Raw genomic sequence first — 23,578 nt, 5'->3', positions numbered from 1 at the left:
AATACTTTATAATCTTGAGTATTTGGATACGTGCTGAAGCGCCTGATTACCAGGTCAGGTCAAAAAATACATCTCGAGAATAAAAGCTGACAGAAAAAATTAAAAATTGATAGGACAGTGCTAACATCCTCATATTCAGTCGTAATGTTTTCTTTGTTAACATATACAATTTGCCCTATTCTCAAAGCACAGGAGGCTTATGGGATTATTTTGTCAGGTATTGTACTGTATTGTATTAAACACACATTTTGAACTGATCATGGCGCTAAATGCAAGGTAGAGGACCATAGTGATCACAATTTGTACTGAAAGGAGCAAGAATGTCTGCATCACGACCTGAGATACCTTTCCTCCCGATACTCCAGTCTGTGGCTGAAGGAGCTGCCCAGTGCTGTGATGGTGTCCTGCAGGGGATAGGTCTGGTTGTCCATCAGGGAAGACAGCTTCGACCACATCGTCCTCTGTCCCGCCACCTCCACTGGGTCAAGCGGGTTTCCCAGGACCGAGCTAGTCTTCCTAATCAATTTATCAAGTCCCTTCCTGTCAGCAGTTGAAATGCTTTGTATTCCAAAGAAAATGGCTGAGGTTCTTTCCACTCATGTTTTGAATATGCAGCAGTTCAGGGCCCTCTAGAGAATACCTTATTATATATTTCTTGCTCAAGGCAATTAAAGACCGACTACAAGCTTTAAGCTGCCTTTTTCACAGTGTTGTTTATACAAGGCAGTTTTTTCTAGGTGATACCACTTGTGGGTGGCCACATCTCTGAAAATACCTTTCTGGTGATGAAGGACTTCCTAGTTCTAAAACTGCTGCAGTGAAGTTTCTTATAATTTCCGCCTCACTTATCAATTTACTGCTTTGATTAATCGAATTCTTTAAATCAAGACATAGAGAAACACCTAAAACACTTTCTGTGGTAAAATAAAAAAACATATTTGGCTCACTCAGTTCCATTAACCTTGTCAAGTACTGCTGTGGGTCAGCCAAAGCTGAGCTTGCCAGAAATCTGAGTGTGTTTGAGTAAGATTCCCCTTTTTATCGGCAGTGCTGTTAAATCTAGTGTTGAATCAGAGGGCCCATCAAAGTACAGTTCGATTGACGTGCTAGCAGCTGTAGCATGTCCGTGTTTTAAGCTGAGTGCTAATGACACTGCTCACATGCAAATGTGAAGTAGGTATTGTTGAGGATACTCCATTGCATCTCTAAGCCTACGGTGTACCCGAGGTCAGGTTATAGATGGACCAACCAACAGTACATTGTAGGGACTTTCACATCTAACTCAGATGCCCAGACAGAGGGAGAGTCAATGGATCTCCACAATCATTAAGAATCATCCTGTCTCATGTATGTATCTCATATTGACCACACTAAGGTTCCCTTCCTGGAAAGATCCTCAAAGCTTTAAGTTAAAAGATCAGCTTCAAATCTGAAAGGGACCAAATACGAAATACGAAGTCAAAATGAAACTGTTGTGTCAGCTCTCAAATTTTTTTGCAATTCTATTCTTACTTCAATCATATGCTTCCTCATTCCAAATGTGTCGGTCTGTGTTTACTGACTAAAGAAACTGAAGCCGGTGTCAAAGATGTACCGTTTGTTAGGGCAGTTTTTTTTATTATTGGTTGCCCCATCTGAACACGAAGACAAAAGTTCACTGTTACAACAAAGTGAATGAGTCTATTAAGTAAAAATAAAGGGAGCAGATAAAGCAATAAACTTGGTCTGCTAAACATATACAAGTGGAAAAAAGTCTCCAGATTTAAAATTGTACATACATGCGGCATTATTGTAATATAATTATCGACTCAACATATAACAAACTCAAAATAATGAGCATTTTTGGAAGCATATTTTAAAAGCAAATCAACAAAAAAACAGATTTACTTTAAGACACAAATGTCCTTACAATCCTGACAGTAAAGTTGGGTTGCTGTGGGAGGAACATAAACCAGTGCAGATCCATTTACTGGACAACTATGAAAAGTCATTTATATAGACACTACATACAGAAAGAGATCTGCTTTATAAGGAGAGTTGTGGTAAGATTTCATTAACACATACTCTGTGATTTTTTCCTAATGCTAAAATTAGTCACAACCTTTTTTTAATGTCAGCACACAGTCATAATTAGATTCTTTCTAACAGGCAATCCACAAGTTCAAACGGTTCAAAGGCCAATCAAGGTTGTTGTATAACACAGGCTGTGGAGAAAAAAATAACTTGCTTTCATTAATATAATTGAATTTAAATTGCAAGTGTCCTGGTGGGCACCTCAGCAATTTTAACACCATCAATTAATACACAACCTTTGTTAGCAGAAGGCAAAGAACATATGAATAATTCATTCCGCAGAGAATAATTTATGTCGTCCTAAAATATTAAACTCACATTACGCTTACAGTTGATCAAGGCAATATATCAAAACATTAATTATAATGGCTCATAACAGCAGCAGCAATCAATCTTGTGTTGATCGACACACAAAAGGAAGGCAAAATGTTCTTTTCATTCCAGCAAAGCAGAGACAAATATTCAGGCTCTAGTGTTTATCTCACAAATCAACATCTGCATGCTTTAATGTAACATTGATACAAATAAAAATAAAAAAACAATATCACAAAACATGTTTGCGTTAACTGTCCAATAAATAAAGTGCACATGAAGAATAAGAGTCACAAGGTCATGAGTACATCTCGCTCCTGCATGCTGGTGTAGAACGGCTTCCCAAACACAAACGAGTGCAGCCCCGCCCTCAGCTTCTCAGCGAGGGCCATTATGATGCTCAGGTCTCCCTCCACCGTCAGATCCAGGTCCGTCTTTAAATTGCGCAAGGATCTAAAAGGCTTCTTCCCCTTTTGCCTGAGAAGGAAGGTGAGGAAATATTTATACTGTCGTGTAAGCGTTAACCTAAAATACTCAGGGTCAGAGCATGTAGTTGGATTGCAGCTGTGGACAGGAATACCATGCCACTATGAATTATGTATGCCGCTACAGCATGGCAAGTGAGCATAAACAATCCTGTCGAGACACCTGGAAGATTGCACGCCCTTAGACATTAGATCGTTACCAACACCATACACAAGACAGCTTATATGCTTTCACCCGGGCACAAGGATAATGTTTTTTCTTGTGTGGTTAGTGTTTTCTCAACAGTGAGGTATGTTCATGTTTTTACTTTCTATGGAAACATCTCAGTTGGAACCACTGTAAGGATAAAGGAAAACAAATCTAATCGGTAATGCTTTGTGGCCACATTTTTTATAATATTTAGTTTAACAAAATTTGTGATTTCTGTTTAATTATATCTGAATAAACCCAACATATAACAAAGGATCTCCACAGATGTGTTGGTTCTAAACAACAACCGCGTTGCACTGGTTGTCCATTCTCCTTTTCCTCCTGAAAAAATCTGAGCTTCACAGACTGATCCTAGAAATGTTAATGTCTTAAATGTAGTAGGATGCAAAGAGTAAATTTGGAGCAATGAATGTGAAGTTTTGAAAATAGAGGGTAGAAGAACAGATTATTTTCTTGATTGTGTGTGTGTATGTGTATGTGTTTGTTGTCTAAGTATTTTGCGTGCACCTAGATTTGTGTTTCTACATAACTAGGAAATTAATTTAGAGTGCATTTAATGTGTAAGATAATCTTTGGTTTGGGTTTCTTAGAGCCAGGGTGTTAGGACACTGACAAATGAACACTTTCATTTAAATAAGGCAATATTTTTCTAAAGTAAGTAGAATAATAGTCGGAAACTTTATAGCTGATAATACGAATTTTAAGCCTGGGTCAGGAGGTTACAGATAGTCAAGACTGACTAAATACTACAGTAGCATAAATAAACACTTGCTGAAAGACTTTAAACATCTCTCACACACAAGAGCAAAGCAGGATGTGTAAAACCAGATTAAATATGGTGGGACTGCTTTCCTAAAAGGAGCGGAAAGGTCAGTCCACTGATGGCGAGCACACAAGGATGCGTCTAGCCCAGATGGAGCCTTGACCAAATCACCACCGGGAGGATGGCATGAGAAAATGCAGAGATGCTAATGACATGGTGGACTGCAAAGACTCAGATGAATTGTCAGGAATAAGGAAGGTGCTTCTGGAGTGGAGCCAGAAGGTGGTTACTGTAACCTTAAAAGGGACCAGAGTGGGACTCAAAGACACAATTATTCCTATTTCTTTTACAAGGTACTGAACGGGGTCTCCAGAGAGCAGCTACAGTCGATGGATTTAGTTGAGTGTAAAGCTAAAGCAGCAGTTTTTAAACTTGTTTTATCACAGAGTGAACATTCTAGGAACTGACTGAATTAAAGGGGAATTCATGTTAAAAGTGGTGTGAGGCCATAAAAAGCCACCAGGTCACCTTACAACCTGGCATAGTCTCCATTTGTGTGCCTGCAGGGGGTAGAGAAATGATCATTTCTTGTCAGTGATTAAAATGATGATCATAAAAGCATAATTTGGTGTTTTGATGATGATGGTGTTGTCATGGCTGGCTCCACTCCAGAGTCTCTCAGGGTTGTGTGGCTGTGAAGCAATGGCATGTCATTTACATCATTATGACTCAACACACTATTCGCTTCATTCGGCACATAAAAGGGGAAGCAGTCATTCTCAGGTGATGCTGAGGATTCATCGTCCTGTGTTGCTAGACAACCAGCCACATCTTCCTAGTTTCTTTCCATCATGAATAATTTGCCCTTTTCCTACATACCAGTGTGTGATGTACCGTTCAGCTGTTTATTTTGAATTTATTGTGTATAAAATTACAGAATCTGCCAGACGTAGTTTGCCACAGCTCAAAGTATTGTCTTCCACATTCTTTGCAGCCAGTATTTGAAATAGAATTAGATTATATCTGTAGCACCTGCAACTGCAGGGGGCAGCTCAGGTCAGGCCAAGAAGCCTAGTATTGGCACAACATGCAGAATCCTCTCATGTGCACCGTGTACCATAAACAGAGAGTGCCGGTGTTCTGCCGAGTTCTGCCTGCCTGCTGAGGACTACATTCCCATTTAGCTGGTGCTTAACTCAAGGACAGACGTTTTATATTCCTCTCTACATACATGTTCATCATTTGGATTGTCCCTTTTGAAAGACAAATGCTGACGCAGGAGAATACGAAATTATTCAAATGACAAATGACTCAAGAGCCCTTTCCTTTTTTTAACCAGACTGACAATTTCAAACGTTTGACTGTGTGATGTTGGGTATTTTTTTGAAAAAGCTAAGCAGGTTTCTTTTAGTGAGAACATGTCTGCTATTCTTACAGAGAACCACAAAGTCAGATCATGAAAATAGACAATAGCGATCCGGTCTGATAAGCGGTTAAAGGAGAGATGAGGGTAGATGCCTTCCCCCTTAAACCAGAATGATAAAACAAACTGTCCCTCCATCCCCCTGTGTGAGAGAGATGTGTGTGCAGATTGAGTATTTGCAGGAGGAAAGCTAGTGCTGTTATCAAAACCGATTAGTTCTGCAATTCAGTTAAGTATATCGTGTACAATTTTAAAACCGCCTGCTCATGCTACATTTGCGTGGGCTGGACCTGGAGCAGATAGGAGATCAGAGCAGAGACATGGTCAGAAGGACTCAGTAAATACCGGTCAGAAAGGCATCCGGAGAACAGGAGGACAGTGCTTTGTTCCTCTCTTTCCCTCGCTGTGCAGATTGAATCAGCAGCACTGGGAGAAGTCCTACCCACAATGGTGGTCGTTAAAGCGTGTGTCTGTGTGTGTGTTTGTGTGTATATATATATATGGAAGGAAAAAGAAAAAACTTTTGCCACACATCACGACTACACACTAAGCCGAAGCTGAGCGATGACTCATCTGATCATGAGTTGCCTCTGCTGTTTAGCAGAAAGGTGCCTGTGTTCTTTGCACCTCCCCTGAATGGTAACCTTACCATGTGCTCCTTTTTCTTTGTATATGACGTACTGCTATTCAACTTCAATATGTTCATCAAGTGTCTGTTATACACCTCCGGTAAACTGAATCCCTATAACTTCACCATGTTCACATGCATTTCAAAGAAATACACAGCTATTACTAGTAAAGTCACACCCCTCTACCCACTCGGAGCTCTGAGTGTGTTCCTCTCCTCTATTTACCTAATGGTGTTTGAGATTTGGTTCAGCTGGGTCCTCACCCAGGACTAACAGCTGCTCCACAGCTGGAGTCAGTGTTGTCTGGTCCCTTTCACCATGTTCTGTAATTTGTCACTAGGGGGTTGCCATATCCTCACCCCTGTACAGCCAACCTCCCGGATAAGATGAACAGATGCAGAAAAAAATCACTGACCTGACTATTTTGACTCTAAGCTTCAGAACAGTACGTGTGTTACATCAGGCAACAGATGACAGGGCTTAAAGTTATTTCTGGCCGTGTGTCCTGTGGGGGGCCAGCGGCGATCAGTGATGATATTGCTGTCTAGGCAAGGGCAATGGCTGGAGTGCAGTGTAGTAAAAAAAAAAAGACAGAGAGCTATTGAACTATTAGATCTGTTATTTCGATTTGTCTGTGCCGTGTCTATAGCCACATGTTAATCCCTTTCGTTACTTGAATTGTAGTTGTATTAGTGAGAACTCTTACGTTTCGTCCTCGATGTACTTGAGCAGTGTGAGGGATTTCCTGTGGAGCAGCAGCAGGAACTGGGCCAGATAGGTGCTCCGCAGGGACAGGCCCGGCTTCAGCATGAACACCTGGGTACAACACAGGATGTCAATTTGAAGTCTCGGCTACAAAAGAAAAAAATTATAATCTTACACCCCACCCCGCCTCCTTCTTTGTGCTAACCTTGAAATAAAAACTATTGCTGCTGTCATGAGAAAAAACGTGTAAGCACAACTCTGGGGACACCTTCATGGAAAGATGATGGGTTGCAACCCGTGGGAATAAATTCTTATGCTTAGAACCGATGGGCTCTAAATATTGCGTCAGTGTTATGGAGGCTCAAGTTTCAAGTATGAACTGCAGCCAGAAATAAACTTTGAGGCTACTTCAAACAATATGTTGATGTAATATAATATATAATAGTTCTTATTTGTACTTATACACTTGTATACAATAAGTAAACCAGAACTACTGCAGTTGTATGCCTCCTCTAACCTATAGTTTCTGTGTAAATATTACTTTATCACATTCACAGTGGTCAAAGGTCACAGTGACCTTATATGAATCTGGAATTTTTTTGAAATATGTACACAGAAACTGCAGTGGTTGGCAGAGGCATACCACCGCAGTGCGCTACTTCTATTTTTCTCCCCATGACTCGATTAAGATGACTTACTTTCCCTTTTTAGAGGGACAATAAAAAAATAATAAAATGTTGCTATAGACTCACCTCGTCGATAAATGACTTCACCAAAGTGTCATTATGCATTACGTCCTGAAATATATTCCTAAGAATGAAGACATATAAGTTACAATGTTAAATTTGAGCAGGAGAAAAGTACATCTAGTGTAAAAGTGCAAATTAAAATTGTACATCAATGGATATGTTTATGTCTTACAAGTCAGGTGTGAAGGATTCATCAGTGTGAATGACTGTTTCTGGCGGTATGTCCTCCTCGCTGTCGGTCTTCCAGAGCGTGCTCAGCTCTGACCGCATGTAGCGCCGCTGGTTGTACATGTGCTCGTGGCACGGTGGCATCTGCTTTACAGTGTTGATGTCGACGTCGATGTGAGTGGTTGGGTACGGTGAGTAGAGCACCTGGCGGAAGGGCAGGACAAAGCTGCCCGTGGAGTCCTGGGAATAAAAAAATTAATAAAAAGGTTATGAAACCTGTATCGACAAACTTCCAACTTTGGAATAATCTTACAACCTGCAATGATTATTTTTTAATGTGATGTGTGATAACACGCTATTATTATTCATGTCTTGACCCAATTTAAAGAGCACAGGACACACTGTGTTTATGAAAGAAAAACAACAACAATAATAGGGAGAAAGGCAAAAAGGAAGCAGATTCTTACAGAAATGCCAAACAAAAAAAGGGTGAATATCAGAGTAACTTTTCAAAAACATTCTATATCTATGTCACATATGTGTGAAGAAGCTTTGATAAATAATTTCACATTCTGCAAGCAAGGAGTTTCCAATATCCTTTTCTGTTGTTTCTCCCCAGGCTCCCAATTCTTCTTGTCTCACACTGTATTTTACATGGAAATTTAAAATAAGATTCACAGCCAGCATGTACTATGCTGACTGTGTTGATGGAACAAACAACTCTACCGAGCTTTCTGCTCATTGTTTTGCTGCTCTCATTCCTGTTAAGCATTATACCCTATAGCGTAAATAGTGTGAAACCACAAACTAAGTGAACTAGAACAATCATAAATGGCACATCTATTCTAAAAATAAGAATAGATGTGCCATTATCTTACTTTGCCTATTGCAGTTGCCCTAGTAAAACTTAAAACCTTATGGAGAGCACATTAAAAAAAGCTCAGATGAAACAGATCTGAATCTTGTGCAGTGTTGTAATAACGAATATCTTAATGCAACTATTTCAGGTCTGAAGAAAAAGCAAACCAGTCAGAACGCAGACTGGGCGAGATCACACAAGCAGGCAAAAGAAAGCACCAGGCTCTAATTCAAACCACATTATACTAATGAGAGGGAACTGGTGACTACCTTGAGCAGACCCTGTACAAACAGGCCTGTGTCATATTTAAAGGAAGAATCCGCCTTGCAGAGGCGAGAGCACTTCCTCTCGGCCGGGGTGAGGAAGACACAGAGCGTTCGCACAATCTGCAAGACACCACGGTCACATTTGTCAAAAAAAGAACTTTGAATAGAGCAACAGCTTTGGTCATTTCAGAACAAAACAGAACTGGAATGAAACTGTTTGACATCATAGGGGTTGTGTAAGGTTATGCAATCATGTTGTATTTAGGATTTTTTTTCCAAACAAGGTCAGAAAATAAACAGCCTGTTAATGAATGTTTGATTAAAACAAAGGCGAATTGCTGCAAAAACAGCACAGAAATTACTGAAGAAGCTTAATTTTGCTTTCAGAGCTTAATCTGTCTTGAGGCTACCTGGTAGAAACAAATAAAGATCTTGTTTTAATTAGTGCTCGGTTCAGGCCTCAAGCCAAATAAACTAAAGTTAAGACTGTGCAGGCTTTTGATGTTCATTGGGCAAACTAATGCTGTTGCTGGTTGCAACTTGTTTTGTTTTTAAATTGTACGTGTGATCAACGTCTTGCACGTTGTTTGTTTACATATGGTTGTATTGTTCTTACACATATATTGTTCCTTGTGGTTGTTTGATATTATTTTGATGTTGTAGCTACATTCTTGTTTTTATTGATGATAAATATAAAAATTATGGAAATATTTTTTTAGTTTGTTTATTTGTACTATTTGGAAATTTCCAGCACATTTAAGATACCCTGATAGCACTGATACTGTGATGATAATCTGGTTCACTATAATCGTAACACAACATTTTCGCATCGTTTCACCTCAAACTGTTCATAGCTTCTACTGAAGACTGCGGGGAAAACTATATAGTGTGCATGATCAAATTTCCTTCTCATTTATTGTGCCCAACGTGTGTTGTTTTAATTCAGACATCCTCTCTAAAAATGTCTGTTGCAGCAGTAACTTTGTTTCCGATCCCAGACTGAGATTCAAAATACTGAGAAATTCCCTGAACAGCACAAAACATCGTTTGGAACCGTGCAGATGGATTCCAAATGTTGTCTGTGTGCAGCACTAATCCAGTGAACTCACCTTATTTACTTTCTCTGGGTTGCTTCCAACTACGATTGAACAGCCGCAAGTCTGCAGATGAGAGCTGATGGCCCTGAACCAAAGAGAACCAAAACATGCAAATTAGAACCAATTCACTTCATTAGCGCAACTGTAATTCTTAACAACAGCTTTTAGGAACGATCACTTTGACAGAGGAACTAACCCCTGAAAAAGTGTTTACAAGGAAGAATTAAGAAAGCAACTGGCTCCGGGTTCATGGCAAGTTATATTAATAATTGTGTTTTAAAAAAGTGTGCATATTTACTCATGAAGTTTGTTTGAGATTCTGTTCTTTTGATAATATTTCAAACAACGTTTTTTTCCAATTAAATATCTTAATAAATCAGATACAAATAAGTTTTAGATCCAGGTAAACACGTTCCAGTTTCCAGATACTTTATCATGTCCACAGGATGTAGAACACATCCTGGGCAGCTCGGAGCAATCAGCAGTGTCATTGTAAGAATGGACTCTCGCTGCTTTACTGCAATTTAGCTTTCATTCTTTCTCTGGGGGAAACTTCGGTAAAGGGGAGAGTCATTACTCATCATTGGTAGGTTGATGGGTGTTAAATGGGAACCGTTCATCATCTGTATCCATTTGCCTGTACCGGAGTGCTTACTTGTGGAGGAAGTCCTCGTGGCAGCTGTCCCCGATGTCATCATCATTTAGCACCGTGTCTTTTATCTGTTCAGCAGGAGCAAAAAACAAATGAGTCAATTTTAAAATGAAAATCGGTCTCAACAAAAAAAAAAGTGCTGATGGGCACATTTGCAGGAAGAATAATGAAAATAAGAAACACCAAAACATCAAAACAACAGCGGGGGAAGGATTGTGGGAAGCTTCTTTGTGCTGATTTTTTTTGTGGCATTACGGGAACAAATGTGTTGAATCACAACGGGTGGTAGACTAGGCAGGCAACCTGGATAATTCAAGCCTCTTGGAAATAGAGGCCATTTAAACAAGTGCAAGAATGACACTGGAAATTTGCCAAAATTAGAGACAAATGATTTTGTTCAGGATTTCATGTGAGTGTGTTTCAACATGGGACCCAGCTAATTTCAGTTCCTGTCACCACGATGTTCACATCATAAACTCTCAAGTCCCCCTTCACTTTAAAACATTTAGGTGGCAAGATTTATTAAGGCCTTTGGATTCAATAATGAATGTTAACAATGTCAGCCATCCTTAATTTATTTTTCATTCATTAAAAGAGGTGTATGTGCGTGCCTGCGTGTGTTGCTCACATCTATATCCTCTGGCACGCTGTGGGACTTCATGGAGGCCAACAACTCCATGATAGGGACAATCTCCAAGCTCAACACTGAGATGATGTTGTAGCCCTGAAGTTGAAGGAAACATGAAACAGTAAAATAAAACTCTGCACAAATACTGAAACCACAGTGTAGTGACTCTTTTTGATCATTCTGGATTTCATAACTAATCTGTGCACCTGCTCAGGATACTGCTTGACAGTTGGATGCATCCTTCTCAAAATAAGGAAAAAAACACAGATGAAAAAATAAAATACATCATAAATAGACTGATAAAGCAGCCTGGGCGATTTTACACAGTGTGTCCTCAAAAGAGCAATGATCTGTTTATTTTCTCACTGTAAATTTCACACTGTTCATTAATTTATCGCAAATTTAAGCAAAAGAAAATATAAAGGGCTTCATATCTACATGATGCAGATATAAATATGTAAATTGAATTAATTTATCTTGTACTTCAGCTCTTATGTAACTTATTAATTATCATTGCGACTTCAATCACACCTAAAAATGTGTGTTATATTTGGTTAAAGGACAATCAGGGTTGGATACTGTTAGAACACTTTTGTATAAATACATTATATGACTGATGTTGCACTTAAACTAGTATCAAAACGAAAACAATCTTCCTGTTATAATATTAAATGTAAAACAGCAAATGCCCTTGTTTATTTAAGAGAAGTCCAGCTTCTCAGCGATTAAAACAAAAAGCAGTACCAGAACAGACTTTTAGTTTCAGTTTAGTGACTGTGCAAAAAAAGAACTGAGAATGGATACATTTGCTAGCTATAAGAGCCCTGGAAACCTGGACTATGATTTATATAGTGTCTCAACGTGACTCAACAAAACTAACAGAGCAGTAAACAGGCCAAACTGTAGGTGCATCGGGCAAAATAAAGCCCTGCTGCAATATTTATGTGGGGAGGAGCAGTCTGACAAGAGGGACGCAGTAAAACTAACAATAGTGATAAACACGCAAAACACAGGAGATTGATAAATAGGCCTGTACAGCAGTATCTGCGGTGGTGATGTATTTTGAAGCGGTGTCTCAGGATGGTTTGTCTGCCCTTATTATTACCTACTCACTTGCTGTCTCTGCAGGAGCTCTCAGAACTAATTAGCTAACTTACTCCTTTCTGTTGGGAGACAGAAAGTTTATTATTCTGCCAATGTTGTTGCAGTCCCAAACGGATGACACAGCTGACAGATTTCTTAATAACCCTTTAAAATAGGAAAGTAAGGTTGGATATGAATGGTGATAGGTATATTTTACAAGCACAAAGTGTAAATCTTTGTTAACTATTGTGTGAATGTTAAGCCTATGTCCAGCGGTGAGCGGTTAAAGGATCAGTGGTACCTTCTGCATCCAAATGCGCCCCTTGCGGATGGCGTGTTTTAGCCTCTCCACGCAGATGGTGTGCAGAGGCAGGTAGAAGGCCAGCTCTGTCTGCGGCAGGATGATGGACAAGGCACATGTGTTCTTGTCCCCCTTCAGTTCACCGTCAAAGATGAGGGACACAATGATGACGCCCTTTTCCGCCAGGACGAAGAACTTCACATCCACGGCGCCGCACTCAGCACTGCGGAGAATCTCCCCATTAAGAGTGTGATTGGCCAGAAAGGTGACCTCTCCATCACTGAGGTACATCAGTTGGTCACCCTTCGGTGACCAGATGTGTCGCACCCGCGGGCCCAGGATGTTGTCCCAGTAGGCAAAGGTGGCAGCCTGCAACGGACATTCTCCCTCTACTGCAACTTCAGACTTTGCCACAGCAGGTGACTGGGGAGGACAGCCGGAAGACATTGGAGATGTTTGAAGACTCACTGTTTTCTGTAAGTCCTAATGATATTCAACCTACGGCAACACAAGAAACAACAGTTGTATTTATGGTACTTGTCGATTACACCATTGTCCACATTTTTAAGTTTAGATTGTGGGAAAACAGTTTGGGCCACTGAATCGCACAATGATCAGAACTAAATGCTTGAAATACATGCAGGGAAATCTAATCACACTTCTCTGTGGAAATGAAAGTGATTAGTTTTGCTACTATAAGACCCACAACTTCTCTTATCTCTAACAATGTCTAGTTGGACGAAGTGAAAACCAGAGCATGAATAGATGAAAGCAAGTTTTCTGTAAGGTTAGTTAGACCAGACTCCGTGCAAAGAACCGGCAGTATAAAATTTAATTTAATTTCAATAAAATAAACAAAGAGTGAGTTACTCAACAAATAGCCTATGCTTACCAGTCAGGTCTTCTTTTGAATTCGGGACATTGTTTTTAAAAACATTAGCATTTTATATTCTACAAATTATTTCGATTTCTTTTTCACCTTTCTAGCCATGTCCTTAATTAGATGGTATAGTTTTGCCGGGATACTTGAGAGATCAGGCGTAGCAGACATATACAGAAGGACGATAAATAAGGTGATAAACTGCTGTTTGACTGAACATTTGTTTTCATTAGTGATGAAAGATTTGTAGTTTTGATGTCATCAGGTAGCTACGTATATCCACAGCGAGCAATGCAGCTTTGTTTTAACAGTTTGCGAATATTCTGTAACATATTATCACCAACAAGACAACAGGTAAACAGGCGACGGCCCCACACTTACGTTTTGAAGCTGTTTGACCAGTTGATATTCCGTAGTAGTGCTAACTCAGGGCTAGCTTACTAGCTAGCGTCAGCAGAGCAGTGACAGTGGATTTACATCGCTAAAAATTACCTGTTCGGGTTTTTCAGCGCCACACGAAGGTTTTTCCAAAGTGTCACTGCACGGCCATCATCTCATTTCTGTTTATTCCACAGCTCGTGACACTTTAACGCTCATTAGCCAACTGTATGTGTTGTTGTCTCTCATCCACTTCCCTAAACGTCACTCCTACGCAGCACGCACGTCACCAGCTGAGAGGAGTGCACAGCGCCCTCTGGCGAACGGGACGCGGCAATGACCAGTGAGTCAATGATGTCATTTTTTTTATTCTAGGCAACCACCTGCAGAAACACGAGATATTTTAATTCATTTACACGGAGCCTGCACATCTGAATGGTTCTAGCTGCAGGGAGAAACCTTTGTGTTTGCCTTTATATGCCTCACTTCTCAGGTTTCTGTGATAATGGCACCGTACTTCAGTCCTGGAGACCTGATACCGCTGTCTCTCTTTAATTTCCCCCTAGGTCACACATCTGTAAATGGCAATCACGACATCTCCAAGGAGCATCATGGCTGCACGTCTCTATAAGGGAAGCCTCACGTGTCAACAGATGCTATTGTGAATGTGCTTTTTCCTTTAGGACATACCTGACATTATCCAACATTTGTGAGAATATCAAACACCTCTACGGCTGAGGATTAGAGCAACCTCTGCAGTTGTCAGGTGAGCATCTCCTCCAACCCAAATAAGGTTGAAGCAATACAAGCACAAACACCTTCACACTTATTCTCTGTATATTCGTCGACATACTGTACACACACCCAATTTGCAGTGTTGGACCCACTGGCCTGAGCAGGACACTAATGAGACGGCCGCCGCGCTCTGGGCTCTAAATGGTTCGTCAGCAATTAAGAGGCTGAGCTGCTTGTGCAAACAGTCTTCATTTTATAGCACAATTACATCTTGTTGGTGAAAAATGGGCCCTCCGCTGTGCGACCTGTCTTCAGTGTTGTGCTGTCTCAGTCCCGAACCGTTTCTATACTTTGTCCTGCAGCTGGTGTCTCATCAGTCCGTCTTTGGCTGCTGTTTTCAATTTCTTCTGGGGCCCCTTGTGGCCTGTTGCAATCCAGGACTGCAATTCTCACCGAGTAAACTATAGTGTGTGTGTGTGTGTGTGTGTGTGTGGGTGGGGGGGGGGGGGGGGGGGGGTACAAATACCATGCAGCTGTTCTCCACAGGGTTTTTAGCCTCTTCTTTCTTCGTTTCCAGCTCAATTCCAATGATAAACTTCCTCTAGATTAAAATAACACAAGGACTTTTACACTGCACCAGATAAAATATGTTAATCAGTGAACATTAGAATGAATTAATCAATCATGCTTTATCTTTGCAAGACTTTTCATACAAATGTAGTGTAACACAAAGTGCTTTACTTAACCCCCCCAACGCGCACACACACACACACACACACACACACACACACACACACACACTATTGAATAAAGAATATAAAATATTAGATACATTTTTTGTTTATAATAGAAACATTGAAGCGAACAGATACAGATAGAAAAATAAATGAAAAAGGATGAATGATTCAATTCGTAAGGAATGTATCAAAGTGAGTGAAATATAAGATATCATATTAAATATTGAAAGTAAAAGAATCTGGAAATAATAAAATAAGGTCATCTAAAAGGATTCACAGACTCAAATATAAATAATTAGAATTGCTAGTGGGCAGATTGTGTCACCTTGAACCGAGCTGCTCCAGTCTTTATGCTAAGCTAACAGGCTGTATGTTCCAGCTTTAAATGTCATGAAAAAACATACCTCATCAAAAAGGGCTAATTTCACATCCAGACAAGAACAGTTATGATGTTGCCGTCTATGAATATACACAACAATATATAAAACATTCCCTCATACTGCTCTCCTTCCACACTATCTTATCGCTGGCATTATTTATTCTAGAGCAGTTAAGTGACTTTCCTTCCCCGTGTCCTGTGAGAGTGGCGGCCCCTGTGCCACATGAACAACAAGCCACTGAAAGTAGCTGAGGTTTTTTAAGTTTGTTTGTTCTGCGGAGCTCAGCAGCAGCGAACTTGAACTCTACGTGTGGACGGCCAGCAGCGAGCCAGTGTGCTGATAGAAGTTGGCTGAAGTTTTCAAGGTCACTGACTGTCAACAGTCATTCCCAACAAACTGTGTAGCTGCTGGCCACCGCGCTGATGTGACTGCACTGTGAGAACAGCCTTGCTGCTGCAACAGAGGCGAGGGGCTGACTTCAGTGGAGTCTACCCGCCTCTCTGAATTTTTCAAAGACAAAACAGCCATAATTTGCAAACATTTCCAGGAGAACATTTGTCGAGCTATTTAAATATTAATGCAATATGTTATTTTGATGATTCTGTAATCTTGAGGATTGTCTATTCATGGAACCACCTCTTATTTATGCATCTCCATATCCCTGCCCCGATGAAGAGCCTGCAACGTAGAAATAGGTCTTTATTTTTAACTATTATAATACCACACTAAAAGGACGTCATTATACCTCATCACCTCGCTTTACATAAAAGTGCCTCAAGATCTATTCCCCTTCTCTTATAATTCTTTTCATCTTCAAAGGCACCTCAAGATTCCTGGATCAAAAACCTTAAGAAACACATTGAGCACTTGGCTCTTTTGTCCCCTTAGAATCCTCACATATGACGTTTGGAGAACGATTAACTTCATTATTTGGGTTAAGAGCAAGTTTACAATACACTTTATACGCTCTGTCCATTTGAGATTTATGCTTCCATATTAGCCCTTGCTACACAACCACTGTGTGTTGGAATAATGATGTAACATGATGATCTGGTAGCGAAAATACACTAAGTAGATTAGAAGCTTCCAGCCGCAGAGTACCTGAAAAGACTACGACAAAGATGCAATCAGATTGTAGACTAACCACCAACAGACAGAACAGGCTCCCACGATAACCAGTTTAATGGCTCTGTTACAGGCCTGTAATAGTATTACCTGCTGCTTGCAGGTTTTCTTTGCACCAGGGCCAATGGGCTTGGACAATCTTGTACGTCAGCACATTATCCTTGTGTCTCTAAGAACTAAGTCGGTGAAGAGGAAATTTAAACAATCCGGTTGCCTATGTACAGTAGAAACCCCTGAAAAGTACCTTTTTTTAAGAGTTCTGTTACTTCTTAGTATTAAAACATAGACTGTAGAATCGGCCAAACGTCAGCTCCCCAAAAGTGAAGCCAAAGCATCTTGATACCCTCCTGGTGGCGGGGTGCAGTATAGGTCGTAAACCTCCTCCAATTAGTTATGTGATGCTCTAAAAACAGAATGGAACACCATGATTGACTGCTGAGACCCACACGCATTTGGTCGATCGCCTGTATCTGTAGGAGCTCGTTACAGCAGCTCCATGCCCCAGTAGTTATTACCAAGACTCTCTCTCCAAATGTGCAAGATGGCGGTGTTGGTGTCGAGGGTATTTCGGCTTCATTTCTGATCCGTGGGAAGAAGTGAGGAAGTGTCATCCATCTTTAGATACAGTGATACATTTTGTTCAATACTGAAGATAGTTTCTCTCCAAATGTGTTTTTGCTGTCCTTCAGATTTAAAGGCTGAGAAATTATCTATTTATATACTTGTTTTTATTCATATCTCAATCTCTTTAACCCATTCAAAAACAAAAACAACATATTTTGACAAAACGTAGCTGTAGCTGTTTTTCCTGTTTCATGTATTTATGTTAGGCTAAGATAACTGTCTCCAGGCTGTAGCTGCTGTCCAAACATCAATCTAATATGACTTTCACAAGCAGAGTGAATCTATAGTGTTTCTCAAAACATTTATAGGTTTTGCATTTTAATAAAACTGAAATATAATAGTATTTATTAGCATCAGCCAATATTTCTTGCAGTAATGCGTACACATAATTTGCCTCAAACCCCATTCAGGTCTTAATGCCGCCGAGGTGACGATTGTGCCTGATGGTGCAAATACTACACATACCAAGGAAGGTATTGGACGCACTCTGCCTCCATCTAGTGGTCGGAGTGGAAAATACATTCTAGCCCCTTGGGAATGTGTAGCAAACCTTTTGAGGTATTAAGCTTTATTTGAAATACTGTTATGATGGAACAGCAATGATTGTACAGAAACATATGTTGTTATTCAATTTCAAGCAAAACCAGCATCAATATAATAATCTACATACCAAAATGTGTTAAATTAAGGTTATGCCCCATTATGCCTAATGTCGCTAATTTTCCTCATACCTAAATTTATATCTATTGTATATGCTATATTGAAATTAACAATCTCCACTTAATTTAGCATCTGTATGACAGGCCAAAAACACCAATAATATTTTTTTATATGATTGGAAATTAATTCAGGCAATAAGGGGTTAATTAGACTCATTTGTCACTATGTTATTATAGTGTATAATATTTATTTAACATGATATTAACACACAAAACGCAAATAACCTCCAGTGTTTACTCTTTGTCTGAGAAGTTTACATTTCACCAACTTCCTCTTCTTCTCAGCATCTGGTTTTATCAAACATGTGCCACTGCCAATGCAGCTCTGCTCGCTTTGACAGCACAAAGGTCATTTTTTCGAATTTTCACGAGTTAGCTTTCGCTCCACCTCATCATTCAACATGGTGAGCAGGCGTTTCGTTCAGCAGCACTCGTTGTCTTCAGTTGTCGTTTTAGCAACGTCTCCTAATGAGTGGGTGGAAAATGTGTCTGAGCTGTCTCTTTTACCACAGCCTCCTTTTATGAGTGTGAAAAATTACTGGTCATTTATTAAACGTTAACTAGCCATGCTCCTTATTCGTCACTTTTTGGTCTGAATATCTTCTCATTTCATGAAGCTTTTTTCCCCTCACAGTTTCACACATTATTCCCCCAGTGGCAAATTGTCTGACCTGCATGCTAATGACAGTAAGAAGCTTGTTTCAGCCTGCAGATCACTTTCTTGTTACGCGGGCAGCATGACCCTCTCAATCGTTATGTCTGTCTCTTCGTCTGGATGTCTAGACTGAAATATCTCAACAACTCAAACTCTTATTTGTACTGACATTCATGATCCCCCGAGGATGAAGCCCAGTGATTTTGGTGATCCCATGACATTTCCGCCAGCACAACCATAAGGTTCCTATTTTTGGTTTTGACTGAAATACGTCAACACTTATTGGATATATCTCCATGAAATGTGATTGATTGATTTGCCTCAAGAGTACTTCACCAACACTGATATTCATCAACATGGTAAATAGCGCAAAACAATATACCTGCTAGACAGAAGCATGTATGTCTTTTACACAACTGTGTATACACCAGGTACCCACATTTTTTTTTTTAACTAAGAAAGGTGATTGATTAATTTCCTTTAACCTGTAGAGGAGCTTGCCTCTCTTTTTCCACCAGTGCGTCATGCTCGACGTCACAAATGCTCCGAAAACTGAGGACTGCTCTCACCTCGCTGTCCTGACAAATTAGCCCTTTCACCTGGGTGTCACGTCTACGTCACTGCAGATCGTAGCTTGAGGCGATAAAAGCCAGTTTCCACGGCAGAGTCATTTGACCCCGGAGTGAATGCCGATTGCATCTATTTCCATTGCAGGTAATAGCCAGATGTGAGTGTGTGTTGGTTGGTTTTTGACCAGTGGAAAAGGGGCTTTAACACATTTGCTTGACCCTATGCCTCAAGTTGTTAACATGGCTGTAGACGTTGAGGGCAAAATGTTAAAGTTGTAATTTTTCAAATGATTACCACTCGTCTCTCTTTTTCACTAAATCAGAAACAAGGCACTAATGGTAATTATGTGACATCTCTTTAACTGGCACACTGCCGTTTTTCTTTTGACTTCAAGGCCTTGTCATAGTGCTGTAAATTCATTTTCATTAATCATTTTTTTATTGAAATAAATTACATCTCATTATTGTCAACTGAGCTTTAAGGTAAGACTGTTAATTGTCTTGCCTTGGTGAGGACATTCTGGTTTAGTCACTCAAGAGCATCTCAGTAACTTAGTTCAAATGAATCTGAGATGTGTTGGCACAGTAAACACCTTATGAACTGCTAATACAATGAATTGGGGATTTTAGGTACAAAGAGCCAAATTGGATGAGTAAGCCATGGTCTCTACTTCGCTCTGAGGTTATGGAGTCTGTGGCTGTGTCTCTGCATCTTTGGCTCACTTCATTAGCGTCACTTGGCTCAGGGAAATGTGATTGAGAGTTGTGACAGCACATCATCTTTTTTCATCTGGCATCAGACAAGCAGGCGGGCTCCTGTTTCCGCCCGGGCGGCTGCAGCCTGATGCCTACCGCCAGCATCCATTAGGATCGGTTTAACTTCAGTCCATTCCCCGCTAACCTACATGACCACAAGAAATGGGGCAAAACCCCCTCGCAGCAGCCTCCGGGGCCTCGATGAATCCCGGCTTCCCTCATTCTGCCACCCGACTCTCTTTGTGCTCTCTTTGTGAAATAACCCTCCTGTTTCCTTAGACCTGAAAATATCACACACGCTTGCGGAATCGCTATAGACATGAATGCGCTTTGCAAATGGAGTGGCAAGAAGTATAAAATATGATACAGATGAATCATATAAGGATGATCACAAAGATCCCAAGGACGTCACGCTCGTGGTCAGACTCGGCAAAGGCTGATCCTGCCAATTCCAATTACTCTTCAATTTTTAAAAAGGGCAAAGTGTGGCTACTGGGCCCGATCCCTTTGTGTGCTTTCAAAGCCGGCTCCAGGTTTGAAACAACAACGATCTGTGATGCCATTCAAAAGAGGCAACTTCAAAGAACATTTTTCTCCTGCCCAGCTGCACTGCCACGGGCCAATCATTATAATGAGTTTATAAAAATATTACTTTGGAATAGAGGTCTCACACTGCAAGCAACTGTACAGAATGATTCAAATTCCCTTTCAAAGACTGCTCATCAGACGTTATGATCAACGAGAGGAGCTTTCATGTACTTGCTGTCTGAGGAGCGATACTTGTAGCTTTCACTGAGCGTTTATTGGTCAAGAGATTATAATACAAAGCTAGCTGGCTTTCAGTAGAGCACACAGCTCCACCAAAGCCCATCAGTAAACCACATGTAAACCCACAGATATACATAAATTTGGATTTTCATTTCGATCTGCACCAAATTGGACACACTCATCAAGGATCCATTGATTATTCTGAGAAATCAACAAAGAATGTGGGAAAATTCTCACAATGTCAAAGAAAGTGAAAAATATTTCCTGGATGCGCCCCCTGATCCTCATGCGCACCACCATTTGATGGGTTCTTTCCAGAAACAAAATGTGTTCTTCCACCAAGGTTTGTGTAAGTCGATGCTCTCCCTCCAACTTATGGTCACTGGATCGGAGTGGTCATGTTTCATATCCATCTGGGGGGATGGACAGGAACTTGACCTAACTGTCCTCTGTACAAGTTGTACTTATTTTTTTATATATATTTGCTGTCCTGGCTCCTGAATGTCAGGACAGCAGAAAGTCTATACATCTTCCACTGCAAACTAAAAACACACCTCTTACGACTATACCTTGGTTAGTAGCACTTAAATGGCACTTACTTGTAGCACTTTGTAGTTTGGCTTTCTTGAAGAAATTGTACTTGCTTTATTATTGTTGTTCTGGGTTTGTACCCTCGTGTTCGCATGCACTTATTGTAAGTCGCTTTGGATAAAAGCATCAGCTAAATGAAATGTAGTGTAATGCAAGTAAGTTTTGTGGTAATCCGTCAAGTAATGTTTGTGTAATCCTTCTAACAACGGGGCCATGAATCCTGGAATTCAGCACACAGTGTTAGGATGCATAATAAATGCATCTACTAATATCTGATGATTGAATTTTATATCGAATGAACACAAATAATCTCCAGACGCTGTGAATTCCTGAAAATCTGCCAAACCCATAGTTTGTCCTGCTAAATACAAATTACCTGGGTTTTTCGAAAATCAATAACTGCTCAACAGACCTTCCCCAACACAATTTGAGAGCAGAAATGAAAAACACATTTCACCTTGAACAAGCCTTGATCAGGGTGACAAGCTTTGACAACACTGTAGCTTGGACCCCTCTTTGATTTTTAATGCATCACTTCAGGTTTGATCAGTCTCCACTTCACATGCACAAAGAGTACTTGCACACACCTCTGACAGAGAGGGGCGCTACACTGATGTTCAACATAATTGTACATCTTTATATGTTGCCCGGGATCATGTCTCTTTTATGAGAGCATTTGTTGTAGTGGTCATGAACCGAGTGAGTGTGCGTTTCTGGCTCAGAGGCACCAGTTGCAGCCCAGTCCAGACCTGCCGGCTGTGTTTGTGCAGTGATTTCATGCCTCACGTGCGCTCATCATGCTTTATTTGTCACGTCATGATCTGTGAGCCCTTCGAACACTGTGCCACCATTTCAACACGATTGTATCATTTGTTGATGCTGGTGTCTTCTGCTCACCCTCTTGTGCAAATATCCATTTATATGCTAAGTCGAGTGTCTGCAGCGATCATTTGCGTGTTCCTGGTGACTGAGTGTGATGATGCACATGCACATGCTCCTTTTCAGATGATTTGGAAGCTGCAATATTTGGCTTTAAATCCCAAACACAGCCCTGCCAATGAATGAGGCCGTAATTAAACATTACACACAAAAACTCATCAGGACGTATTCTGTATTTAAAGCCTTCCAGCAACAGCTGCTACAGTAGCTGAGAGGACTGTATCGAAGCCCTTTCATGTGTCATTGAATGTGTCTTCCCCTGACACACAGAGCTCTACATCAGAGCTCCTCTCTCCTGTTCCCCCAGCCGCCTCTGCAGCAGGTGATGGCATCATCCACCTCATCTCAGATGAAACATGATGCCGTCATCCACCTGCTGCAGAGAGCTCACTCGCATCTGGGTGGAACCGGTCACATTCAATAGATTCAACTCAGCCACTGCTGTCGAGGGAGACGATACACGCGGTGAGGGAAACATGTCAACCGTCCCCTGGATTATTGAATACCTGAAAGACCATTTGCAGTTGGACTAAGCAGTGCTCTAGTACACCATTACTTGTACTGGAGCTCACCGGGAACAGTGCTGTCTCTTTTCCTGTTGACTCTGTCCACCTCAGACTTTGAGTACACGTCTGGGGTCACACCTCTTGCAGAAGTTCTCTAGTAACTCAGTGGCAGTGGTCGGGTGAATAAGTGATGGGCAGGAGCAGCAGCACAGAGCGATGCTAGATTTTCTCGTGCAGTGGTCTGGAAAATAATCATCTGTATCCGAACATGGCCAAGACCAGGGGGATAGTGATCGACGTCAGAAGAGCTGGACGGCGACACAGGCCATGTGTATTCTGGGAGAGGATGTTGAAGTGGCGAAGGGAAGAAACGCTTCCATGTTGACACAAGACTGAACTGGAAGACAAACTCTGAGACATTATATAAGAAGGAATTGTAGACTATCTCACAAGGAAGCTGAAATCATTCAACAACAGGATGTTAGAAATAATCATCTGTAGTGGCCAGTGGTAAGTTCTCATAGTCTGCTGGGGGAGCATGACACCAACAGACTGAATGAACTGATCAAGAAGAACGGTTCTATAATTAGCTGCAAACCATACACGTTTGAAGAACTGTTAGAGAGGAGGACACTGAACAAACTGTTATCCATTATGAATAATCCTGAACTCCCTCTTCAACACCTTCTGGACAGACTGTCTCAAGGGCTGAAAGGAGGAAACCTCTCCTGCCCAGAGCCATAACTCTTTACAACTCTACACCTCTGTCTGACAGAGAACTTTCAGAACTCTCAGCTTTGCAGTTTCTGGTT

The 23,578-nt window shown here is 40.8% G+C and overlaps 1 protein-coding gene across 2 annotated transcripts; it reads right to left on the bottom strand.

Annotated features, from left to right (window-relative positions):
* Positions 1-1,591: 1,591 nt before the first annotated feature.
* Positions 1,592-13,951, bottom strand: c9orf72 (C9orf72-SMCR8 complex subunit). 2 transcript variants are annotated; one of them, XM_053435025.1, is made up of 10 exons: positions 13,666-13,951; positions 12,405-12,902; positions 11,021-11,116; positions 10,396-10,460; positions 9,753-9,825; positions 8,647-8,763; positions 7,523-7,758; positions 7,354-7,411; positions 6,603-6,712; positions 1,592-2,862 (listed from the first exon to the last, which is right to left on the bottom strand). In XM_053435025.1, the coding sequence occupies exons 2-10, from the start codon at positions 12,849-12,851 to the stop codon at positions 2,676-2,678; spliced, it is 1,389 nt and encodes a 462-aa protein (XP_053291000.1). In that variant the 5' UTR covers positions 12,852-12,902; positions 13,666-13,951; the 3' UTR covers positions 1,592-2,675. The 2 variants fall into 2 exon arrangements, with proteins under 2 accessions (XP_053291000.1, XP_053290998.1); XM_053435023.1 differs by having other exon boundaries at positions 13,777-13,950.
* Between the last annotated feature and the right edge of the window lie 9,627 nt (positions 13,952-23,578).

This window comes from Pleuronectes platessa, chromosome 11 (assembly GCF_947347685.1).
Source record: "Pleuronectes platessa chromosome 11, fPlePla1.1, whole genome shotgun sequence".
Taxonomy (NCBI): domain Eukaryota; kingdom Metazoa; phylum Chordata; class Actinopteri; order Pleuronectiformes; family Pleuronectidae; genus Pleuronectes; species Pleuronectes platessa.
Note: the sequence above shows the minus strand (reverse complement) of the source record. Positions and strands in the feature narration are given on the sequence as shown.